General features: G+C 40.9%; 1 protein-coding gene across 1 annotated transcript in view; it reads right to left on the reverse strand.

Annotated features, from left to right (window-relative positions):
* Positions 1-2,095: 2,095 nt before the first annotated feature.
* Positions 2,096-26,580, reverse strand: part of LOC306888596 (zinc finger protein 423) — a 164,294-nt gene continuing 139,809 nt past the window's right edge. The window contains exons 6-8 of the mRNA XM_079447023.1: positions 23,931-24,062; positions 20,867-20,982; positions 2,096-2,959 (exon numbers count right to left, since the gene is read on the reverse strand). Of these exons, the coding sequence (XP_079303149.1) occupies positions 2,930-2,959; positions 20,867-20,982; positions 23,931-24,062 (278 nt within the window). The 3' untranslated portion in view covers positions 2,096-2,929. The remainder of the gene's footprint in view (positions 2,960-20,866; positions 20,983-23,930; positions 24,063-26,580) is intronic.

The raw sequence follows: 26,580 nt of genomic DNA on the forward strand, positions 1-26,580 counted from the left end.
GACAGTGGTAAAATGTATGTTTGCGTTGTGACCCGAAACAATCGTTGTAGTCACTGTCTGTTATTCTTGGAGGATTAATATAATTCACAAAAATACATTATATTTTAAATGTGTACTAACGATTTTTGTGTGTGTGTGTGGTTATACAGGTGTTGTCCATTAAATTTTATAATCGTACAAATATGCGCGGTATTTTACTGATGGCCCCTAACAGCTCATGCGAGTCTATCATAAGACTTTGAGACGCTGATAAGAAAAACAAGCATCTTGAGGCGAAATTGTTTGAGTACATACGACTTCTGTACTACCTGTTGATAAGCAACAGATAAGATAATCATATTATCTTATGTTTATGTTAATCTTTTGGATTATGTGGTACTGAAACGCTCACAGTCACAATATAATAGAAAATAATATAAATTATATCACTCTATGAATATATATTTTCAGTTTGTTTTGTCGGATGTATAATAATGAATATTATAATATATTAGGCTAATCAACAAAACAAACAGAAAAATAAAAAATATATCATTTATAACGGTATGTCAAAAAATAGGCTAATAATTGTATACAGCACACACATGCAATTGTAATTACATGTATGTAATTGAAGATTATTTTTAACTTGCTAGCTAATGATCTGTCAAGCATTATATAAAGTGGTAATGTTGTTGAATTTTCTTAATGAAAGTAATTATAAAGTGTTTTAGAGAAAATCTCGTCATATTGAGAGCCCTTGGGATGCTGAGTGTCTGTGTGGGGGGTCTGTAAAACCCTCTGAGGCTGTGAACATTGGCAACACCTAGACAGTCAGATAGATTGGTTAATTGATTGGCTAATTTAATATCCTCAAATATTTAAAATAATTCTACCATAAAATACAAATGTACAGTTTCGAACTTTGCCTCATTTGGAAATCTCCATTTACCCTTAAAAAGCACATGCTCATAATACAGCACAGATTTGATAAACTAGTGCAGTAAAGTGAAATACTGAAACAACTGAAACACCAGTAGCCTATTAAGGGCATCTTTCAGTACTATTGGGTATTTGTAGATGATTCATAAAATCACATGCTAGTTTTCAAGTATTTAGGAATTACTCAGATGGTGTGCTGAACCCTGTTTCCCAAGCGGACAGGTTCAGAGGCCCCCCGGGGCCCATAGTGTATCGATGCGTTCCGATGGCTGATTTCTGGGAACAGCACCGACCTTCTGTCCAGCTCAAGTTATGAGACTCAGCGGCCGAACCAGCTGCTTAAACACATGGATGCAATCAAAGCAGAAACTGCACTGGTAAAAGAAACACTATATACTTTAAATAGATGTTTCTGCCCTTATTCAGTGAGTCACAGGCATTAAATCATCTGATGATCAGTGTTGGGTTTTTCCCTATTTACAGCAATCATAATGCTAAATATTCAGGGAAATTTGCATCATACATAGTTCTGCATTATGATTTTTTTTACCATTATACAAGATAAATCTTTCCCTTTAAAACCTGATTAATAAATTTGAAGTATACCAATGAAAGTTGCCATTTTCCCATGATTTTCAGATCGTCATATTTTGCAATTGAATTCATGTTACAGCGAGCAGTGCTATAATCACCATATAAAATTGGCAAAGATTCAAGTCTTTTATTCAGATCCTTTTGTATTGAATTAAACTATGAAAGCAGCATGAATCATGGTTTGTGATGCAACATCGACTCACTGTTCTTCACTCCTGCATGAATCATAGTAGACTTGAATTTATATAAAATTCATTAAGTTGTTACCACGTTAACATGTATAACAATATCCACTGCACATATTTCCATTATTATTATTTAATATCTCTTAATGTAAAAATAAACTAAGCCTGTGTTAAGCACGTTCAAGAGTTTTCATCATTGTCATTATAGTTTTTTTTTTAATGCAAATTATCTGTATGTTTTATGAGCAGCATACTGTGGCTCCCAGATATTTATTGTTAAATAGAAAGCATGGCAAGACGAATAGAGCTCACACAGCATCCGGGGAACAGAGCCACTCTAAGGAGTTCAGCCACTTCAATACGCTTTATCTGCGCTTTGAAAGAACACTCACTTCAGATGCACGGATTCCCTTTATTCATGATTTATTTATTTGTTTATTTTCAACTGTACTAGTTTATTGCAATCTGGTTAATTCACATTTAAAAAGCAGACATCATCCAGTTGCACTGAAATCAATGATATTCATTTTTACAACATCCATAAGGCCCATGTACTGGAAAATCCAATCAAAACCATTATGTTTTTTATTTTTTTCTTTATATGTTTTTTGTCTTTTTACTGTAATTAGAAAAAAGAAAATATATAACAATAATAATAGAAAGGAAAAATATTACGACTGGCAAGCAATCACAGCACAGCACAAGTACCTATTTACTGCAAGAAATAAATGGTACAAATAAATCAACAAATAAAAAGGGCTGAGAATATATGCATGGAAAAGAACAAAATTGGCACGTATGAAGTTTGATACATGAAGCAACAGAGGACAAGATATGCATTTCTAGAGATTAAAATCAGGCAGAGGGTGTCTTCTCCTTCCGTTTTTTTTTTCATGTTTTGTCCCCAAAAAATCAAGAAAAAGCAAAAAGAAAACGGGGAGAAAATAAGGAACACACAACCAGGAAGAAGGGACGATAAAAAATACTGCACGTAGAATACCTTTTTCTCTCCATCTCCTTTTTTTTCTCTCCTTTTCTTTTTTAATAGCATATCCCATTAATATTCATTCCCCACCGTTCGTAATAGCTGCGCCTGGTGGCGGAATCGTTAGAGTTTTACATGTGAGTAGCAAATGACACTTTGATTGGCTGTGATGTTGAAATGTTCCTCCCCCACCAGGCCTGGGTCGGGGTTCTAGGCTGAACCGGGAGTCCTGCGGGGCCCAGTCTCACTGTGCGTGCTGGCTCAGTGTGTGGTTCTGCAGGGGAACAGAAGAGAACACATGAGGAGAGAAATAATAAGCTACGTGCCCACACCTCCACCCGTCTCCTTCGCTCTCTCCCTCTATCCATCTCTCTTTCCATTTACCCACCAGGCCTGTCCGTCCATCTCAAGGCTAGCAGCCCCACTTTGACAGAGGAGTTCGAGCTCTGCAGCCACGAGCAAACACCTTCCTTTCTTCCCATTTTCTTTCTTCTCCACACCCTCCCATTAAATATTGGGCACATGTGCACTTGCGATCCCATTCATCCACCCACGCGCCGCACTTCCGCACCGGGCAGAGAAACACAACATTCGTCCTCCGTTTGATTTAGAGTTCTCTGTTTCTAATGCAAAAAAACTGATTTGTTTATTCTAGAGTATTGGATACATGTTTATGAATCTTTTAAATCAGCACAATGCCTTATGAGGCTCTCGTTCTTTGGACTCCTGAGAACAGAACATACATTTATGATAACATGAGTGTAGAAGAAAAGTAGTAGAGAAAAGAGTTGTCAAATCACACTCTTAAAAAAATAAAGGTTCCAAAAGGGTGTTTAAAGAACCTTTCAGTGGACAGTTCTTAAAATACCTTTATTTTTTAGTATAAGGAACATTTTATTAATCCAAAGAACCTTTTTTTCCAATATAAAGAACCCTTTTGTCCAATGTAAATGTTCCATGGATGTTAAAGTTTCCTTATGGAACCATAGCTGCCAATAAAACTTTATTTTTAAGAATGCACACTTTAAAAAAACTGGAAATTGTAGAAACAATTTTCACTCAGAAATTGCTAGTAAAATTCACAAATAATGACTAAGAAATAGCAAGTAACATTGAATTAAAGATTAAATATGAAATTTTTAGTGAAGTGACATACTGCCAAGTATGGTGACCCATACTCAGAATTCGTGCTCTGCATTTAACCCATCCAACGTGCACACACACAGCAGTGAACACACACACACCGTGAACACACACCCGGAGCAGTGTTTTGCTTTTGTTTTGACTGAAAAGACTGAAATCGTATTTTCTTGTAAAACATACTCCAAAACACTCTTTAAAAAAAAGGTTCCAAAGTGGGGTTTTCTTAACAATGCCGTCGAAGAGCCATATTTGGTTCCCCAAAGAATCTTTCAGTGAACAATTCATAAATGAACCATTTCTTAATCTGAGGAATATTTTGATCTAAAGAACCTTTTGTGCAATTGAAAGGTTCCATAGATGTTTAAGGTTCTTCATGGAACCATCAATGCCAGTAAAGAACTTTTATTTTTAAAAGTGAAATCTTTGTTTCATTTACAACTTCAAAAAAAAAAAAAAAAAAAAATCACCATACATTGTGCACAAAGGAAGCCATAACGGCCTAACAAATGTCCTAAAACCAGGATCACACAAACAGATCAATCAGCCGTTGCAAGAGGGGTTAAACCGGAGCAGATATGCACAAGCTAAACGGTTATTGTGTTGCCGAGGTCTTTCGGCAGCTCTGCTTTTCCGCATGCTTTTCCCTGGACCATAAACCCAATTCCCAGAGAAGAGCCGGCAATCATCCCACTTTCCCTCTCAAAGCTCCTTTCCCAGATTAATCTTTCCAAGAGAGATAGGCTGTGTTTTTATGCCCGATATAAAGAAAACAGAAAGGGGGAGACAAATCTGAAGGATTAAACATGTTTTTTCGTTGATAAATACTTATTCTTATTCTTCGTCCTCTTATCTTAGTGCACATATTTTGCAAATGATTGCTGGCAAAAGGGGATGGGCAGTTCCATCCGAGGAAAGACAAACCACTGGGTCTTAAAACCCCAGACCGAATCAATGGCAGCCTGACAGGGGATGCGCGTCTCGCGTCCTCCTTCTCTTTGCATCCTGGCCTCTCTCTCTCTCTTTTCCCACCCCTCCTGCATGGAACAGAGAGGAGACGTGCACGAGGAGGGCTCTTGAGTGAGGAGACGCATCTCTCTGGGAGCCACTGACCCCATTATGAGAGCAAAGCACTTCTCCTTTTGCATTCTCTTGCCTGCGCTGCTGCCCCCCTTCCAGCAGAGGCCGGCCTTGTCTATGTCTCGCTCTGAGCGCTGCCGGAGAGGAGAACGAGACGGAGGTGCACATCGGACAAAACCCAAACATATTGCAAATCATTTGTCCTCATCATCAAGCACCTGTTTCACATATCGGAATTACAACAAAACGGAACGGGAAAAAGTGATGGCATGGTGAAACATAACTGAAAATAATCCTGGGACTCACATGACAATGAGCAATGAGTCAATACGGCATACCTGCCCGCACTGTCACATGTGCACATGTCAAGAGCAACTAACGACCCAATTTACCCAAACCTGCCTTAGCTGAGTCCCCAAGAATATGCTGCTGCTCAATCAATTATCAGTTATTCCCCACAAAGCCAATCTTCACCTGCTGCAGAGCCAAATGCAACTCAGCCATTGTCATTATATACCTGATACTATGACTCGATGTGAAACCAAATTAACATCTGGGTCGCCTATCTTTTCATTTACGCTGATGATCATGACAACAAAAACAATAAAAACACTAATAATAGTAATAATAATCTCATGTAATTTAATCTCAATTCATTCAGTAGTGGCATTGATCAAGCCTTTGTGACTTGTTTTTGGCATCTTAAATTAAGAATAAATTACTACATGTTGTTAAACAGACTGATTTTTTTCTGGTTTCTGATTGGTCAATACTGCATTCCAGTTAAAACACACAATACAGTGTCAGAGCCCAGGTCTGACTCTAACATGGTCCTGAAACCATTAACACTCGCTCACCCGTACTTTCCTGTCTATGCTTTCCTATAACAAAAAGTGAATATAGAATAGAATAGAATAAATAAATTGTAAATATCTCTTCAATAATTGTATTAATGATATGATAATTGTATGATAATTTATTTCTATAATTTATATATATTTCCATAAATAATATACATTTATATAATTTTTTAACTTAAAATATATAATAAAATAAAAAAACATTGTGTATATATATATAATTTGAAATTTTATTTAATTAAAATCTTAATTAATGAATTAATAAAACATCTTTAGAGCCCTAAATTCGAAATTAATATAAATTCTTTTTATACAATCAAAGATTATAAAATTACATATTGAAATCTTATGACCTGCAATATACTTACTCTGTGTGTGTGTGTGTGTGTGTGTGTGTATGTATGGTGTGTATATGTCCCCCAGGTTGTCAGGGCTGTGTGGAGCTGTATTGATTTGGAGGTGGAGGGACAGAGAGGCAGTGTTGATCCCTGGGGTCTAGGGTTACACCAGCACTGCAGTGGCCTGATGGAAACTGCACAGTAGGACTGGAGGGGTGCAGGGAGTCCGACCTAACATACAGTACACAACCTCCTTCATACACACACATACATCCTTCACTAAAACAAAAGACATGCGCTCAGACTCCCCAGCACACATGCCTATGTACTACCTCTCACACACCACACACACACACACACACGGCCACTAGCCACAATCAACACACACCGTCGGCTTATTTCATGAACTCTGGCATATACGAGCCACTGTGGTATCATACATCTGCTCGGTCTAATCACACACACCCTTATAAACGCAACACACTGTCGCACTTCAGCTGCCCACTGCACACACACACCCCAACACATCTATTTCCATCACTCCGATATCTCTCTTGAAAGATGGCAGCTGATGTGTGGGCGATCAAACCAGCAACACTTGTTTAAATTAGTTAATCAGTGTGTTGGAACAAACACATTTTCAGGCCGGTTGCAGTTTGTTCTCTTCATCCGAGCGCGTTGACGGGGGCAGCGCTATTGATTAAGCCGCAGGCGATCGATCGCCAGAATGGTGTGTGTCTCTGAATCTGATAATGACTCGCAATATGACATCAGTGCAATGCAGCTGTAATTGATATATTCTTGAAGGGGGCAAGCTCGAACAAGAGAGGTGGAGAGAGGAAAGCTGTTTAAACGGTCATGGATGAGCTGCGACTGAACGCACCACAACATGCGCATGGACACATTTGTCGAATCAGTTGCAAGATCTTCAAGAGTTTGCAAAAACGCTCACGGTTCATGCGCCATTGTTGCAACAGAAATGTGACAACTTCCTCTCGATTTCAAGTGCAGTTTTACGCGCTCATTGTAGTTTTATTCGTACAGCTGATCCTACGTAACGCGAGGAGGGCATGGAGTAATGCACGGAACAGCATCCTTACCCTTCCCTCCCTTGGCTTGGCGACGGAGCGGGGGGAGGCGGTGCAGTGGGCAGAACAGCCCCTGCGAGCTCAGTCAATATCTACGCTGTCATTGTTTTCCTAAACTGGTTATAAAAGAGAGGCTAAATCCTGTGGAGCTGAGTACTCCTGGGAAATATGGCCCAGTCACATTACTGATGCAGTGACTGCGAGACTGCTGCACTCACCGAGGGGGAGGGGGAGGAGGAGGAGGGAGGATAGAGAAGGGGGAAGCGGTGGGGAGATAAAGATAAAGGAAAATCAAATTTACGTTTCCCTACGCAGCCTCTTTTCACACACAGAGCATGCACATACAGCCGGACCGAGCGGCTGTCATGTCACTTTCAATCAGGGCTGTTCGTGTGTGCGAGCGTGTGTGTGCCGCAGGGCCCCTGGCTCCCGGCTCCATGGTGCCCCCTGGGGACGGTGCAGTGTCAGTGAAACTCTAATGTGTTGGCTCGTTCTGCAAGAGCGAACAGAGCGAGAGAGAGAAAAGAGTGTTGCTGGAGAGGGTGGCCATTCTGTCAGTAAACTGTTTTTCGTAACAGGATTCTTTGGAATTACTGACGTCTATGAGTTGACCTCAGAACAGTGCAAAACAGCAGCTCCCCAGCGAAACGCACGCAAAGGCATGTACATCTACTGCTATATGATTTGGAACAAAAATTCTGTAATGAATTCATATAACCAAAATGTTTTTATTTAATCATACTACTAGAAAATATTTTAAAATTAAATAAATGACATAAATTGTATAAAACATACCAAATTTTTTTTTAAACTTATATATATTATTTATACATTTGCATGAATACATTAGGACATTTTATGTTATTATTTAAATGTATTTTATTATTTATTATATACTTTCTCACTGTATATATAAATACTTTTTCTTTACTTTAAAGATTAATAAAATGGCAACATTTATAAAATTAATAATGTTTAATTTAAATTACTAAAATAAAATAAAATATACAAATAATATATATATATATATATATATTGCACTGATACAAGACTTATCTCAGTATATATATATATATATATAAAATAGTATACATATAGTCTATATATAGTCTATATATATAGTCTATATATATATATATATATATATATATACAGTATCTCACAGAAGTGAGTACACCCCTCACATTTTTGTAAATATTTTATTATATCTTTTCATGTGACAACACTGAAGAAATTACACTTTGCTACAATGTAAAGTAGTGAGTGTACAGCTTGTATTACAGTGTAAATTTTTGTTATTGTGTGTTGTTATTTTCCCCTCAAAATAACAACACACAGCCATTAATGTCTAAACCGCTGGCCACAAAAGTGAGTACACCCCTAAGTGAAAATATCCAAATTGGGCCCAATTAGCCATTTTCTCTCCCCGGTGTCATGTGACTCGTTAGTGTTACAAAGTCTCAGGTGTGAATGGGGAGCAGGTGTGTTAAATTTGGTGTTATCGCTCTCACTCTCTCATACTGGTCACTGGAAGTTCAACATGGCACTTCATGGTAAAGAACTCTCTGAGGATCTGAAAAAAAGAATTGTTGCTCTACATAAAGTAGGCTATAAGAAGATTGCCAAGACCCTGAAACTGAGCTGCAGCACGGTGGCCAAGACCATACAGTGGTTTAACAGGACAGGTTCCACTCAGAACAGGCCTCGCCATGGTCGACCAAAGAAGTTGAGTGCACGTGCTCGGCGTCATATCCAGAGGTTGTGTTTGGGAAACATATGAGTCAAATAATGCACAAGACGTATAAGTATGAGTCATATGAGACGTATGCGTGCTGCCAGCATTGCTGCAGAGGTTGAAGGGGCGGGGGGTCAGCCTGTCAGTGCTCAGACCATACGCCGCACACTGCCTCAAATTGGTCTGCATGGCTGTCGCCCCAGAAGGAAGCCTCTTCTAAAGATGATGCACAAGAAAGCCCGCAAACAGTTTGCTGAAGACAAGCAGACTAAGGACATGGATTATTGGAACCATGTCCTGTGGTCTGATGAGACCAAGATAAACTTATTTGGTTCAGATGGTGTCAAGCGTGTGTGGCGGCAACCAGGTGAGGAGTACAAAGACAAGTGTCTTGCCTACAGTCAAGCATGGTGGTGGGAGTGTCATGATCTGGGGCTGCATGAGTACTGGCGGCACTGGGGAGCTACAGTTCATTGAGGGAACCATGAATGCTAACATTTACTGTGACATACTGAAGCAGAGACTGGGCCGCAGGGCAGTATTCCAACATGATAACGACCCCAAACACACCTCCCAGATGACCACTGCCTTGCTAAAGAAGCTGAGGGTAAAGGTGATGGACTGGCCAAGCATGTCTCCAGACCTAACCCCTATTGAGCATCTGTGGGGCATCCTCAAACGGAAGGTGGAGGAGCGCAAGGTTTCTAACATCCACCAGCTCCGTGATGTGGTCATGGAGGAGTAGAAGAGGACTCCAGTGGCAACCTGTGAAGCTCTGGTGAACTCCATGCCCAAGAGGTTTAAGGCAGTGCTGGAAAATAATGGTGGCCACACAAAATATTGACACTTTGGGCCCAATTTGGACATTTTCACTTAGGGGTGTACTCACTTTAGTGGCCAGCGGTTAAGATATTAATGGCTGTGTGTTGAGTTATTTTGAGGGGACGGCTCACTACTTTACATTATAGCAAAGTGTAATTTCTTCAGTGTTGTCACATGAAAAGATATAATAAAATATTTACAAAAATGTGAGGGGTGTTATCTGTGAGATACTGTATATATAAGTATATGTATATATGTATCAGTGCAAAATAAAAATGCAAAGAACACTAAATTAGTCAATATACATGTGACCACATATTACTTTATATATATTTATTTTCTCTATCTCTAATAAATAATATATCAATACATAATAATAGAGAGACTGAAGAAGAGGAGAAAGAGCCACTCTTCACTACACACTGTATTACTGTATCTAGATGCTCACTCACACACACAAATCAACAGACAGTGTGTCTCTGTGCTATCGGGTTTATAAAGTGCTCTCTATCGAGTCTGTCTACTGTCTGTATGGCTAAACATAGATAGGAGAGGAAATACTGAGGCTGATAGAAAAAGAGAAGAGAAGGGGGTTTAGAAAGAAAGAGAGAGGGATCATGAATGAGAAAGACAGAGAAAGAGAGAGTAAAGTTGTCAAAAAGAGAGAGCGTGAATGAGTACCAGAGAAAGAGAGAGAGGTGGGGGCTTTGCTCTTAGGACGCTAGTCTGTCCCTCTCTGCTCCGTTTTTAACACAAAATGAAAAATCACCTTTGCCGCCTGGTGCACTTTAGAGTAGCTTATTTTTAGACCCGCTTGACAGTCTTCCAATGGCCGGAGACTAGCATATGGGCTGTCTTAAAGCTTCATATGCTCCCAGCTCTCACCTCCCAGAGACAGGAAACTCACTTGGGAGTGTGCTACAAATAAATGCCCCCCTGCCCTGCCCTTGTATTCCCTCATCCCTCCCCTCTTCCCACCTACTCACACCATTCTCCACCCAGATAGTGCCTGTCCCTGAATTTAGCACCTTCCCTGCAACTACGTCCTGCTGTACTGAAGTGAACTACACCCACATCACTGTCCAAATGCTCTCCCCCTTTCTGGCCTGACCAGGATTGGAGGCGTGTGTGTGAATCTGAATGAAATGTAAACATAAATATACTTATGATAGATGACCTAGAAAATAGCTCCCACTAAGCCAAGGTGTACTATTACAAATAAATACTAAATTTAGAAAAAATACTAAAAATAATACATTTTATTATTCTAAAAGTAAATAAATAAAAACTATACATAAAAAAGATATTTACAGTATGTAAAGCTAATATTATATAAAGAAAAACCACACACAGCGATTGATTTTAATATACAAACTATGTTTGTATTATATGCCACCATATGTAAATAACCGATACAAGATATATGTGCACCTAAAAGTGTAATAATAAATAATAGTGGCATAAACACACCTGTTCACACTTTCAGATGTGGTTCATTTGTATTCATAAACTTTCTTTATGCCTTTAGCAACTTGGAGGGAAAAATCCAGGTGATATCAGTCAAAATCTGTATGGTCGTTTTGTTCTCTCTGAAAAGAGCGTAGGGAGTGAGATTCCACTATGACTGACCTCCTCTAACCCTCTGTGCTCCAGGGTGGCCTCCTCACATTCATCACACATACACACGTGCGTGCGCTACCATATACCCCACCATCACACATGCTCTGTTTACACTCATACATACTGTATATCTGACATTGGTACATCTCTGTCAAGCACCAGGTTGCCAAATAAATACTAAATGTACAGGGGATTAATTATACAGCAATGATGTACATAAGCAACTCGATGATGTAATCTTCAGCAACAGAGTACAGTTGGCTCTAAAAGTCAACATATGCTGTCGGCTGTCTCTAATATAACATTTGACACATTCTGCAGGCATCAAATAGCGGCACATGACTAACATATAGACGGACCCTTATACCGGTAAAGAAAAAAATATAATTACAAGCAGAATTTGTAGTAATATAAGAGTTTATTTGCAAAAACATAACTCTGTTTTTTTTATTTTCAAAAATTATGTTTTTTATTGTTATGTTTTTACTGTGCTTTATTGTGTTAGCTAGCTGTTTTTTTAGTTATTTTTTAACCTCGTCAAAATAACCCATTTGCAGTTTGATTGAGAAATGAACTCTTCATATATACACTACCGTTTAAAAGTTTACGGTCAGTGAGTTTCCTTTTTCGTTGTTGAAGATATTAATACTTATATTCAGCAATGATGCTTTAAATTGATAACAAATTACAGTAATCCTGAAAACAACGGTTGCAGCATTGATAATAATAATAGAGCAACAAATTAGCAGCATATTAAAATGATTTCTGAAGGATCATGTGACACTGAAGACTGAAGTAATGACTGCTGAAAATTCAGCTTTGCCATCACAGGAATAAATGACATTTCAAAATATATTCAACTAGAAAACAGTTATTTTAACATTATTATTATTTTCACAATATTACTGTTTCTACAGTCTTCAATCAATTAAATGCAGCATAAGAGACCCTTTTTTTTTTACAAATTCATTCATGATGGATAAACTGATGTAAGTAAAAAATAGTCGAAAATGCCATTTCATGTTAACAAAGACTAAGCTTCCTCAGTTTCATTACGTCTACTATCAGGCATCAAACAACAATACGCAGACATAAAGACAGACTACATACAAAAACAATACACGCATACATGCACAAGCCCTTATGGACATGCACACACAGTTGTGCGTTCGTGAGATCTGTGGAGTGTGGAGGTTCGAATGTTAGATGAGCTCGGTGGCCTCAGTGGAGCCGTGTCATGGGCGATAGCACTACGCTAGGCTAACACTAGGCTACGCTACGCTAGCTGTGTTCTGCCACTCAGAGATGCACTCAAAGTACACACACTCTCTTTCCATGTCATAGTCTCACTAAAACCCTCCCTGCTTCCCCTCAGGAAGGAGGTTTTGACTCCAAAGCAGCCCTAAACTAAGACAGAGAGAAAATGCATTACGCGGTGAATGATGCGGCGTGCAGCGAGAGAGAGAGAGAGAGAGAGGGCTAGTGTGTGTTATCTACAGCCAGTCAACGTCAACACTTTGTTGTCACAACGATATGTGAACCTAACAGGCAGAGAGTGAAAGTGAGAGTGAGGAGGAAAAGAGAATGAGAGTGTGTGAGGTGTGCTGTCAGAGCTGTGTGATTTATAGAGTGTGCTGTCAGACTCCAGCTGCTGAACCAAAGTGTCAGGTTGAGAGAGACCCCTACCAGTATCTGTGTGTTGAGAGAGAAAAAAACAGACAACTTTTTAAAGGCCATATTCTACACTTCTGTAGCATTTATTTGTCCACTTGTAATGTTAGTGAAGCTTTCTTGAAATCAAAACACAAGCAATTCTGTTCTATAAAACACTGTCCTACTCAGGTGTGACAAACAATTTGTATGTTGACATCAAACATAAAAATAGGGTCTGATGTGAAACACAAAACAGCCAATCAGAACAGTTCTCTCTGTTTGCTCACTCACACACACACACACACACACGTTTTTCCTTGTGAAACGTAAGGCATTTGACATTTAATATTTGATCATATTTAAAACTCTAAACTTCCACAGTCAGTCTCTCCTCATCCATAAATAACGATCAATATAAATTAAAAAGCAGTATATAGCATTTTACAGTGACTTGTCTAGTTAGAATTAAACAAACTGCTACGGTACCTTTGAGACTTTTGACAATGAAGACAAAAAGTCTAAGACCACATTGAAAATCTGGGATTTAATTAATCTCATTTAAACTAATTTAAACCATTACAGAACTTTGAAAAATTGAAATAAATGAATTGAAATAAATTAATATAGGAATAAAATTGTTTTTTTTTTGGCCTTAAAGACATTAGTTGAATTTTTTTTTGTCATGATTTATTCACCCATGTTGCTCCAAACATAAAGACAAAATTTTGAAAAATGTAAAATAAATAAATTGAAATATATGAATAAAGAAATAAAAACAACTAATTCTATCATTATTTAACCTATTGTCATGCCAAACCAAAATAACTTTCTTCTGTGGAACACAAAATAAGATATTTAAAGAATGTTTTAACTAATTTTATCCATATAATGAAAGTCAACACAACACTAATTGACTTTCATTGAGACATTTTTCAAAATATCTTCTTCAGTGTTCCACAAAAAAATAAAGCCATGCAGGTTTGGAACGGCATGAGGGAGAAAATAAATGACAGCATCTTCCTTTCTGGGTGAACTATTCCTTTAAGATAAAGTCTTCTCATCTGTTATGCTATGTTAATGAGTGAGGCAAACAGAGTGAAGTATCCACAGTTCCCAAACCCTCCAGATCACAGCTGCGCTCAGTGTGCACGCGTGCGTGTGTGCGTCGAGCGTTGAGAGTGTCGAGCAGCGAGAGTCATCTCACCGACAGCGCTTAGACTCATACGTCACTGTCACAGCCACGACTGTTCCAGTCCCGAGCTGGCAACCCGCACGCGAGACAACAACACACACCACGCAGCGCGGAGCTGTAGCGCCACAGCACAACCCTGCTCAACTGTCATATCTGACTGGGGCATGAGCCGTACACACCCCGTCCTTCTTCTGTTGTCTTCACATTTTCATTTCAGCTCGCTTTCTCTCATGTTGCGTCTCAACATATCCTTCGCTCTGTCTGTGCGTTAAAGGAACAGGCTACCATGAGAGACGGATATGAGAAAACACTTTATAGTGATCCCAGTGGACACATCTCTCTTTTTTTCCCGCTCACTCTTACTTACCCCCTCCCTCTCTCCCTCTCATGCCAGTCCCCAAATTATTTAATTTAGCGCAGACACCATATCTCCCTATGTGCCATGCCGCTGAAGTTCTCTCTCCCTCCACGTCGTCCTCTCTTCTTTCCTCCACTTTATAGATTGTTCCAAGCAGGGGTATTTCATGACAGAATCAGGAGTGTGGGTGTGTTTGCTGGAAAATTAGTAAAAAGGCATTTACTTCATTTTTATCTCAACATAAACACGTACGTGCATGCTTGCGGCCCGAAACCGGTGTCCCACGTTGTAATAAATGAATGCGAATGTGTTGATTTACTCTGAAGATTAGTGCTGCCCCATGGTGAGTGTTTTTGATTTGAATTCGCCAGGCCGGAGCTTTGTTTGAATCTCCATCTCAGCAAGAGCAGAGCATCAAAACAAATGCAAACAGGTAAACAACTTAAACATGTCCCCTCCAATTCTAGTTTACTCCAATGCCCACCGCCTGGAGAATTTCCATCGAAAACCGTGTGGCAATGTAAATTCGTAACACCACGACACTTCTCACCCGCTCCCGTTTGGTACGCCAGCATATTTAGATAACCGAATACATTAGTGAACTGTTTCATTAGTTCATTATCAACTCTTGGCTAAGTTCCCGCTATACGCCCTATTCTCATATCACCGCTCTAAAGCCATCTGAGACATCCGAGGCCTAGCATGTCAGAAGGCTCAGACGTGGCTGCAGACTCAGGGATGTCGTGGTCTTCGAGAGGGATCTGTTCTAAACACAGGGCTCATAGCTTTAGCTGGAGACACTATACTGCAGTCCCCTGACAACCCCTCAACCAGCCAGCCAATCGGCAGCAGGTAAGGTGGATTTGAGGAGCTGTAGGCATGTGTGTGTGTGTTGGGGTTAGGGCTCTGAAGAGAGCCCCCCAGATCCCCATTCTAATAACGTACACTGCCACTCCAGACGCAAGGGCAGCTGGGACACGCACACACACACTGGCACTAATAAAATTGAGCATCACAATAGAAACCTATATCAATATCTACAGCACACAAAAGCAGATTCAAAGCACACCAGACAAACTCTCCATGTACATTATAAATCTAATATCACTCATAATGAAACAGATTCTATGGATGTTTTTGGAGCTTCTACACTTGTTAACGCCTTGATTTGCTTAATGTGGGTTTATATGCGTTTGAGTTTAAGGCAAATTTTATGTTTTCGGAAGAAAATGTCTGTGGTGATTTTAAACTCACCCGAGTGTTTTGAGCGCATTGCTGTGTTGTTGCTAAGGCATTCTTAGTGGCTTTTTTAACGTACTGTTGTGTGGTTCTGTGTTCTAGGTGATAACTACCACAAACCAAAAATTATATTCTATAATATTTTGGTTCTCTGCTTTCTAATTAAGTCTATGGGATTTTTATTTTTGTTTTTTATATTTTTGTCGTTTACCATGCAAAAATTGTCCAATCGGTTTACAAATTATAATAATTGCATTTTTATTTTTGCCTACATTTTAAATACACTACTCAAAAGTTTGGTGTCTGTAAGATTTGTTTAAATTGTCTTGGAAAGAAATCTCTTATGCTCAACAAGGTTGCATTTATTTGATCAAAAATACACTATTGCAGTAATATTATGAAATATTACTATTCAAAATAAATTTGTTCTATTTTAATATATTTTGTAATTTATAATTGTGACGGCAAAGCTTAATTTTTAGTAGACATTACTATAGCCTTCAGTGTCACATGAGCCTTCAGAAATAATTCTAATATGCTGATTTGGTGCTCAAGAAACATTTCTTATTATTATCAATGTTGGAAACAGTTGCTTTTTTGTGGAAATTGTGATACATTGTTTTCAGGATTCTTTGATAAATAGAAAGTTCAATAGGACAGCATTTATTTTCAAGTAGAATTTTTTGGTAACACAGTAAAAATCTTTACTTCTGATCAATTTATAATGCATCTTTGTTGAATAAAAGTATTAATTTCTCTCAACAAACAAACAAACAAATCAATTAATAAAAAAAAATCCATCTGACCCCAAATTTTTGAATGGTGGTATATACAGAACCTTAAATACTTCTAGTTAAGGATTTGGTGGAGACAAGGAGGAATCAACAAACAAGTGCCTTTATTCACACACACACACACACACTCACACACACAAACACACTCACTCACCCATCCATCCAAACTGCTGAGTATGGTTAAATATTAACCAGCGCTAAAGGAAACACCGTACACCCACGTGCGCACACACATGCCAGCGGGGAAGGGATACAGGGCGTGGGGGGAATGTGACGCCCCCTGGAGGGCTCAATCAGAACCGGCAGTGTGTAAAAATGAGGCGCGCTGTCAGAGAGTGACAGCAGTGCCTATGGAAGGGCCGAAGGGTGGGCGGTTGGGATTTCACCTGGGGAAACAATATAACAACTGAAAGAAAATCTACACACACACTCACTCACACAAAAAGTCTCTGAAGTTTCTAACAAAGGAGTGGAGGATCCAGCAGAGTAGGTCTAGCTGCGCTGATCGGGGCGAAGCATCACTTATTTACCAGCTTACATCTGCACTATTTATGGGGCACCAGGGAGAGGCAGAAAGGAAAGTGGGAGACGGTGAGAGAGGGGTGGGTGGGGGCAACACAGAGGGGCTAAAATATGCATGGGGGCTGGCTCTTCTGGGAGCCAGAAAAAAAGAAAATGGGAAAAGGAGATAGAATGAGAGACATAAAAAGGCGAGAGAGAGAGAGAGTTGGTGGGAGTGTGAACGAGAGAAAGAATTAGAGACAAGATAAAGGATGGAAGCAAAGTTTGCCATAAGGGAGAGGGGGATGATACAGTAACGTGTCTTGTGAAGGCTCATGGGAAGACGAGGATTAACTCAGAGTGGGGCCGCACTGGGAGGGCATACTGGGTAGGGCACATAGGCCATGCCAGTCCATCCATTCAGTCTTGTTAACAACATACACACACGTTCAAGTCTCATTTCACCTGGGCAGGAGCAGGGTAAAACCCGGCACGGAGCTGTCCGTGCGGCTGACTGCTCAATTCCTCACCTCCGTCACCACTCAGGTGGGTGGTGCGGATGGGAGAGATGCAGTGGGCCCGCTGAGCCATGGGCTGGTGCGAGTATCTCGGTTGGCCGGCCTCAGGGTGAGGCAAACAGTGACCGACAGGGTCCAGCGATCCCCCTGCTGCTAAATGGACTGACCGGCCATATGCCCAGCGCCGCCGGCCTTATATCACTGTCACGCCGCGGCCGGGGGCTCACGTGGAGGGGTGGGTTGTTGAAACCATGCAGGAGATTTAGGTCACACCCCCAAGCCCCTAAAATATTAAATCATGGACCTGAGTAAGCTATTAACCTCACACTCTGCTACTTATAAAGACCCACCCACCAACACACACAGGCGGGCGCTGGAGGGGGCTGCAGGGATGGTGGCCCATAGCTCACAAAGATGAATGTAACTTGGGCTAGGGTAGGATGCAGCTGACCCCAGCGGCCCGTGGCAGCCACTGTGGGCTGAGTTATTCACAGTCCTGCCCCTACTCAATCTGTCTGCCCCATAATCAGCACACAGAGAGAGAGAGAAACAATCGCCTTCATATACTGGCACTCACCTAGCAACAGTACATTAAGATTATTGTTAAATTCCTAGAGAAACACATTTTGCATTTTGTATCTGGACTATATGTCACTTAAGGGGAGAAACAGGATTAGGAAATGTTGAATGCGAGTCAGATTCAAACACACATCAAGAGGTCTGCTACTCTGATGGGACATGGAAAACTGTCAAGCATTGGGTTAGGTTTGGGTCAGATTTCATGAAACATGCACAAACTGCTAGACTCCTACAACAATCTCTATCCACAGATTCCAACAGAAGTGACAGGATTTTGGCCAAGAAATATCTCACAGCAACTGTAAATATGACTGCGCCTTATAATTCTTTAACCATTGCATTTGGTCCACTCCAATACTCAATACTCCAATCCAAGAACAATCAAGAAAAACTCCAAAAATAGCCATAAAATCCTTTGACAATCCTGAATCCAGTGCTGATACTATCGGAGTGTAAGGTTGCACCACTAGAGACAAGTTCCTAAAGGAGAATCAACCAGTTAGCAGTAACTTTTTTTAACCAGTACATTTAGTTCTAGTCCTTAGAAGGGACTGCGTGGGAAGAATGTGTGTGTGTGAGAGAGATTTAAATTCTGCCTGGCCCTTAGGCTTGGCTGAGATGTCTGCATTTGAATTGGTGCTTAAATTGATACTATTTTTCACCTCACAGCTCTGTGATATCTCCAGCTAAACTTGAGTCAGCAGATGTGTCTCACTGCTCTGCCATGTCTGCATCCGCTGGGAATCATTACCACGGGTCAGGAGCATCCAGAGGTGCTTAAAACCAAACCACGGCCACTAGAATGTCTATATTTCTATACAAAAACATCTTTTGGTTGGGCAATGAGGACACAAAACTCCTGCTCAATAAAGAACAAAAATACATGGTGGTTCCAAAGAACGTCAATAAGGAGTATTTAAATGCATCAAAAAATGACAGATTTCTTAAAGTGTGTTTACACTGACAGTGATTAGCATTGACAAACTGACCAGAAGTAAATTCTTTTTAAAAAGAGGTGATTTGAGGCTACGTAATAGCAATAGCAAACATTGCCAGTGCGATAAAGTTGAACAGAAATAAATCGCTGTCAGTGAAAATGCACATCAAGGTATACATTCATGTCAAAAGGAAAGGGACTTCGGGTGCCACAGCGTCATAAAGGAAAGTTATAGCAAAAAGTGCACAGAGTGTGGCAGCACTTTGTAAACGTGTGTGGCAGTGCTTACTCGCTAAAGTCTATATGTGTGTGAGTGTGTCAGTCTCTGAGTGGAGGGGTTCAGGGCCTCCCTCAGGGAACTCAGATAAAGGCTTCAGTAAAAGAGAAAGAGACTATATCTATCACAGTAGAACAGACAGAAAGAGAAACAGATACAAAGACAAAAAGAAAGAGAATGGAAGAGGGAAAGAGAGAAAGAAAGAAACAGAGACTCATCCGGAAAGAAATAATGTCAAGTGGACAAAGTGTGTTATTGTTACAGTAGGCAAACGGCTTTTGATGAGCTGTCAGACATCAGATTGTGTTGTGAACTTGAGCGTGAACCTGTAGGGCATACAGTTGTCTGTACAGTATCTCTAACTGCTCAAGGCAATATGAACTGTGATTAGTGTACATTCCTTCATACAATATACTATATATATATTGTTCAGTGGTGCAGTGGTTCTCAACTGGTTTCGTTTGATTTTACACTGGCTGTGACCCAACACAGTACCAGAAGAGTTCATTTTTTACTACTAAAATGTAGTAAAAGTAAACTAAATGCCTTTAAAATAAAAAAAATATATGAAGGGTATTAGCCCCCAAAATATGCAAAATTATTTATTATATTAATAAATATTAATTATTCATAATTAAAATTATACGGGGTAGAAAATACTATAAAAAAGTTTGAATTCATTATTTTTCTCCCAAACCCAGAGTTTCAAGCTGAGAAGCACAGAACTAGTGTGTGTGTACACAATGTCTATGAATGGCAATCTGCTTTTGTATATGCATTGCAAATGTGCGTGAGAGTGGGCCCAGGACAGCATTCCCAGTTGTCTGCCCTGACAAAGCATGCGCGTGTGTGTGTGGATGAATGTGAGTTCCAGCAGTCACAGCAGGTGGTGTGATTGATTTGCAGAGTAATGGGTCTAATCGTTACTGGCTTGAGGATGCACCTTGTTTTCTCCTTTAATTCCCTTATTAGCTGTGATCTGTGTCACATCTGTGTCTATCAGGGCTGAGATCTGAGATCGACTACAGAATCCCACTATATTCCAAACATCACAAAGCAGACACACATTTTGCTACTACAAGGAGATTCATTGCACATATGACACATAAAATATGATCATAAAACATTCAAATATGAACATCAGATGTTCTTACACGGCTTTCTGGAAAACTTCATTCTGATTGGTCAAATAAGGTCCAACAGATTTACTACATACAGTGGTTGTTTGGTTGTTCTAGATTTGTTTTTCTTATCACTTCTTGTGTAACAATGTGGGTTTTAAACTTAATTGTAAGAGCAAAATAAAAAAAATTAAAAAAATTCACGGCTGTTAACACCATTCTCAACCACCATTGGCAGGTCTTGTAAAAGTGAATTTTGGATTTATTCCAGAAAGTCATGAATGTTCACCTGCTTTTGTTGCACTGCCATGTGCTTCTGCATTACTCACCTGGAGTTCAGTTTGGAAGAAGAACTTCTGCGGACACTGGGAGCAGTCGTATATCTTGTCCTCCTGTCCGTGGACGGCAAATATGTGCTGCTGCAGCTTATTGGCCTGAACAAACACTGGGGGGAAAAGGACAGAAGGGAATCAGCAGTCAAACGATTGGCCGAAACGCTTTACCCAAGAGTGTACAGCGAATTGGCAGTGAAAATAGCTGATTCGATTAAGAACTAATCCTGTTCGAGGAATTAAAAAAAGAAAAAGAAAAAAGAAAGAAAAATCCATGACTACCAACTTTCACGCTTTGGGTAGGAGAGGGAGAATAAAAATAATGAATTTTTGGGATTTGAGACAATGTGTCGGCGCTAAGGAAAGAGGAAGGGGGAGGGGGCGTTCTCAAATGAAAAGCTCTCAAACTCTCTTTATCGGAGAGCAGGGGATGACAGCGGGAGATGGAGGTAGAGACAGAGACAGACTAAAGTATCCCCACCAGACCTTGTGATATTTATCAATAAATCATTCCTCTTTCCTCGGGTTTTTAAATTCCGTTCGTGTATTTTTTTGTATTTTTTTTTTGTTTCAGTAAACTTAAGTTTGCTGTGTGTGGAGACTATGAATTATTGAGTGTCCCTGGAGTAGAAGGCATCCGCTTACTTATTCATGAGCCACACAGGAATAGTGTTAAAGTTTAAAAGAGGACTGTACCTGTAAGGGAGGAAAGGGGGAAGAGAACGTGGTGTAGCCAAACAACTCCGTAAAGGTGAAAGAAAGACGGAGAACTAATCCGCAAGGAGGAAGAGAGAGAGGGAGACAAAGGGACGGACAAGGCAAAAGAACAAATGATTTGATCAAAGGGATGGAGGGAAGGACGAATAGAGAAGCAAGAGGGAGTGTACAATGAATATGGAAGGAGCTGGAACTGGAAGAGGAGTAATAAAGAATGGGTAAGGGAAGAAAAAGATGAATCGAATAAAAAACCAGTGTGAAATTATCTGGAGAATGGCGTGTTGCAGTGCTGGGGACAATATGGCCTCCAACACCAGTCTTTAATGTTGACAAGCTCAAGTAATGATTTCTGATTCCCAAAGGTTAGCTGACAAACTGTCTAAAGTGACTTTCAAACTTAGTGTGAGGAGACACACACACACTGGGCCTGTTTAACTAAATGCACACGTACACGGAGGGTCCTACCCTGGAGAGCGAGAGCGGATTACACTGCCTTTCTATAAACCTGCCCTTTATTCTCTGACCTCTCCTCTCCTGAACACACACACGGATCTTCTCACCTCAAAGACATTCAGCATGACAACTGGCCTACAGAAAAAAACTAGCAGTTTCTATGAGATACTTTATAGCTTACAAAAATGGCCATTATGATTTGACAAATCCAGTTAACTGTGGGCTCTTGTTTGTCTATTCTACTGAGGTGCCTTCTGGTCCACTGAAAGTGGAACGTCTGACAGGGGCTCGATCTGCCCAGGGGTCATGAGTCCCACCAGGTATCACAGCGGGAAGATCAGCTCTCATTAGCTTTAGCATCAGCTCAGCAGGTCGCCTGCACAAACCGCAGCCACCTGTCTTGGCCACGTTGAACTTTATTAACCATTGTGTGCGTCTGCATAAGAGTGTGTCATAATATCTCTCTTCTATGTCAGGTCTAGTGAAACTGATCTTTGTTTATATAATGTAGTGTGTATATGTACAGTAAATATACACGTTTAGAACAAGATAAACAAAGAGGTGAGAAAACAAGTGTGAAGAAGAGAATGAAGATTAAAAGTAAAAAAGACAAGAGAAGAGAAGAGAAGAGAAGAGAAGAGAAGAGAAGAGAAGAGAAGAGAAGAGAAGAGAAGAGAAGAGAAGAGAAGAGAAGGAACAAGATAAAAACCAAACTAAAAGAAAGGAAATAAGACAAAAAGAGACAAGAAGACAAGAAAACAGATTACATCAGATGAATATACATAAAACAAATAAGTAAAAAGCTAGGAAAAAATAAAATGAGATGAAAAAGAGAAGAAAAAATAAAATAAAAACAAAAAAATAAAATGAGACAAGAAGAGAAGACAACAGTTGCTGTGCGTTCACACCGCCGCCGGCGAGAGCGTCAAAAATCGCCCTGGCCGCCCTGACTGCGACGCTGTAGAAAAGATTTGTGGACGCGCTGACGCTCTGACGTAGATTGTATGCTCGTCTTGTATTTAAAGGAGCCGCAAAGGAAACAAGCAGGTTGATCTTGTGCAGACTGACCACAAGTAAGTTAACCTCATGAAAAGTGTAGCCTTAATGCAATTGGTGTTGTTTTGAGCAAATAAATTGCATTCCCGCTGAAAAACAAACGTTGTAGCGGGAAAATGTCCTCTATAATTTTTATTTATTTATGTCCCTGTACACAAACAGGGACACGTCAAATATTATCGGGAAACCCGCCACAGCAATAACTAATCTCTCTTCCATTTTGCTTGGGAACTAATGTGGTCGGAACCAAAGTTTACAGGACTGCATTCTCTGGAACCCTCTCAAGCGGAGGACTTCTACATTCCGATTGGTTGCCTCCCAACCGCGTCATAGCTCATTACCATAAAGTTGACTTGATTTCAACTCTCCTCGACGCTCTCACCGTCCAAGACTCGCCGCGCCGCTCTCGCCGGAGCTCGCCGCCGGCTCACATTGAAAATGAATGACTTCCGGCCACTTTGACGCTCTCGCCGCCGGCGGTGTGAACGCACAGTTGCGATGAGATGAAAAACTAGTTAACATGGGGACTGAGACAAGATTAGGCATGAAAAGAGAAGCAGAAAAGAAAAAGAGATAGAACAAGTAGAGACAGACAAGAAGCAAAGAGATGACAAAAAAGTAAAGACACTTTTGCATATAATCCTACATGAGGGAATGTGCTAAATGGTGCTTAATTGACTGCAGTTGGCCACATGCATGACCACGTGACCGTGCACTGTGTGCAGTTACCCTCTCATCACTGGCAGTGTGTATCCCCCCTGCCTCCCCCACACTCTTTGACTGCCCCTGACCCTTCAACCTCAACCCCACCAACCCCCTGGGCTGGACCTCTCACCTGTAAAGCAGACGGGACACTTGAAGGTGCCTCCCATGCCCTCGAAGCTGTGCTCGATCAGGTGACACAGGAGCTTGGCCGGAGAGTCAAACATCTGGTTACACAGCTTGCACTCATGATTGATGCCTTCCTCTGCAACACAAGAGCACGATACAACAGGTTACACACACCAGCAGGGTCAGACAGAGAGAATGAGAGACAGAGAGACACAGACACACGCTGCCAAAGACAAGGCACGACATTTTTACACATTAACCGTCTGCGAGGGCGTCTCGTAAGCAAGCGGTCGAAGTCTTTTCGAGATCTCTCGAGCGAACGGGGTCATTTTTCTGTTTCTTCCCATCCTATCACATCATTTGTGGTCCCAGGCTTATAATCTTTAGCTCTGGACAGTATGACCACCCGTCCCATCCCTCCTCCCCCTCCTCTGCCCAGTGCCGTCTCTTTCCCGGCCGGTAATTGCCTGCTGCCCCCCCAGTGCTGCAGGCTCTGTGCCCTCCCTCTGCCTGCTGCTCTATTTTAAGCCTGCCTGAGTGACCCCTTGCTGGTGTGGGACAGATGAAAGGTGGGCGTCGTGTCCTGGCTGGACGCCTCTGCTCTCGTCTTATCACCCACCCTCCACACAGGACTGAGCCCGGCCCACCTGCCTCCGCTCCATCAGACACCCGCCGCCAGACTACCACCCCGATCCCCCGAACCCCTAACTGAGCCCTGGTGTACGGTAGACGCCGACACAGACCCCCATCTTCCCAAAGCGTCCAGCACCCCGCTAGCCCATGCAGACAGGTCCGAAGAGTCCCGCTGCTGAGCTACGGGGTGCATGGAGGGTTAATAAAGTCTTCAATCATATATCCCCACCATCACCCTGACCTACACCGCCCACCCCTCCCCTTCCAAAAGCCACCTCCGCCGATTCTAATCTCCGCTCCGTCTCAAAGGCCCACACAAGGGTGCTCTAATCCCCGTTTGAAAGGAGCATGAGGAGAGGTGGAGGGGGCAGCGAGAGTGAAGGGGGGGATTGGCAAGGGCACCGCTTTGGTCTGGCCTCCCCCACTGCCTCCTAAAAGACATTGCGTTCGGGAGGGGTGGAGGATTCCTTTCTGGGAGAATGAAAGCAGCGGCGGACAGAGGTTATGACTGAGTTTAATATGTCAAATGCCTTTTTGGAGAAAAATCTGCTCTAGTTCGGGGGGGCAGAGGTTTGAACGAGACCAGATAGTCTCGAGATACAAGACAGGATCCGTTTTGCGGATGCAGACTGAACGAATGCTACGCACAAGGATAGGGATGAGAGGGATACAATACCAAGTGAAAAATGTATTATTTTCTGGGAGAATGAAAGCGGCAGCGGACAGAGGTTATGACTAGGTTTAGTGTGTCAAATGCTTTTGGAGGAAAATATGAAATACAGTAGTTAAGGGAATGTTTTGTATGAGAAAAGATCTAGTGCACAGCTGTGAATGAGCCAAATCCTATGCACACAGATAGAGAAAAGAGGGAAGCAAGACCAAAGTGAATGCACTGCAAAAAATTATATTCTTTATAAGCATTTTTTACTTGTTTTTCAGTTAAAATATCTAAAAATATTTTAGATAAGATTTACTTGAATCTCAAAAATAGTGGAGATTTTTCTGGAAAAGACATTTGACATACTAAAGCTAGTCACACTGCAAAAACTTACTGCTTAATGAGATTTTAATGAGTGGTTTTTGACTTATTTTCCACTTAAAATATGTAAAAACTCTTGAAAAAATACATTTACTTGAAGAGCACCACTGTATAAGATATTGAGAGAATATATCTTTCTTGAATGTAATTGCATTTTGTTTATCCACATTTTAAGTATTCAAACAAGTGATATATTTTTTTACCAGTGTAGAAAATAGTTATATTCAAAGTACTGAAGTAAATGCATCTTTGTGGATGCAGATGAACTGAATAAACCGCACACAGAGAAAAGCAAGCCCGAAACCAAAAATTGTGAAGAATGGCAGGTAAAGGAAGACAATTCCTTTCTGGGAGCGAGGAAGCGGTGATAGACAGAGGTTATAACCAGGATTAGTATATCAAATGCCCTTCTGAGGGAGGATCTACACTGAAAAAAAAACAAGACTACATCCGTTACGCGGATACGGACGGACCAAACAATATACAAAAAAATGAGAGGGAAGCGAGACCAAAGTGAAAAATTGGGAAAAATGAGAGAAAGAGTTAGAGGAAGAGAATTCTGCAAAAGAAAGCAGAAAGCAAAAGGATAATTGGGCTGTCCAACACAAAGTAATGGTAGCCAAGGGGCCTGTGAGCATGTGTTTCCGCATGCGTGTGTGTGTGTGTGTGCACTAAAAGTAAGGCTCTCTCTGAGAGAACTGCTGTTGATCAGTAAGTACGGAACATGCTCCATCATCTATTTTCCAGTCTGCGCAGAAACACTAAGCTCTCCACTTCATTGTGTGTGTGTGTGTGTGTGTGTGTGTTTCTATATGAGAGAGTGATGGGGCTACGTTGGGATTACAGTTGCTTGTTACTGCAAACCAGACTAGTGCTGTCAGGGAGAGCATTTGATCAGTGAGGCTGACACAAAGGTCTCAGAGAGGGGGACTGCAGTGTGCTAGGGGAGCCATCACACCACTAAAGAGGAGAAGACAGACGT

This window comes from Barbus barbus (genome assembly GCF_936440315.1).
Source record: "Barbus barbus genome assembly, chromosome: 22".
Taxonomy (NCBI): domain Eukaryota; kingdom Metazoa; phylum Chordata; class Actinopteri; order Cypriniformes; family Cyprinidae; genus Barbus; species Barbus barbus.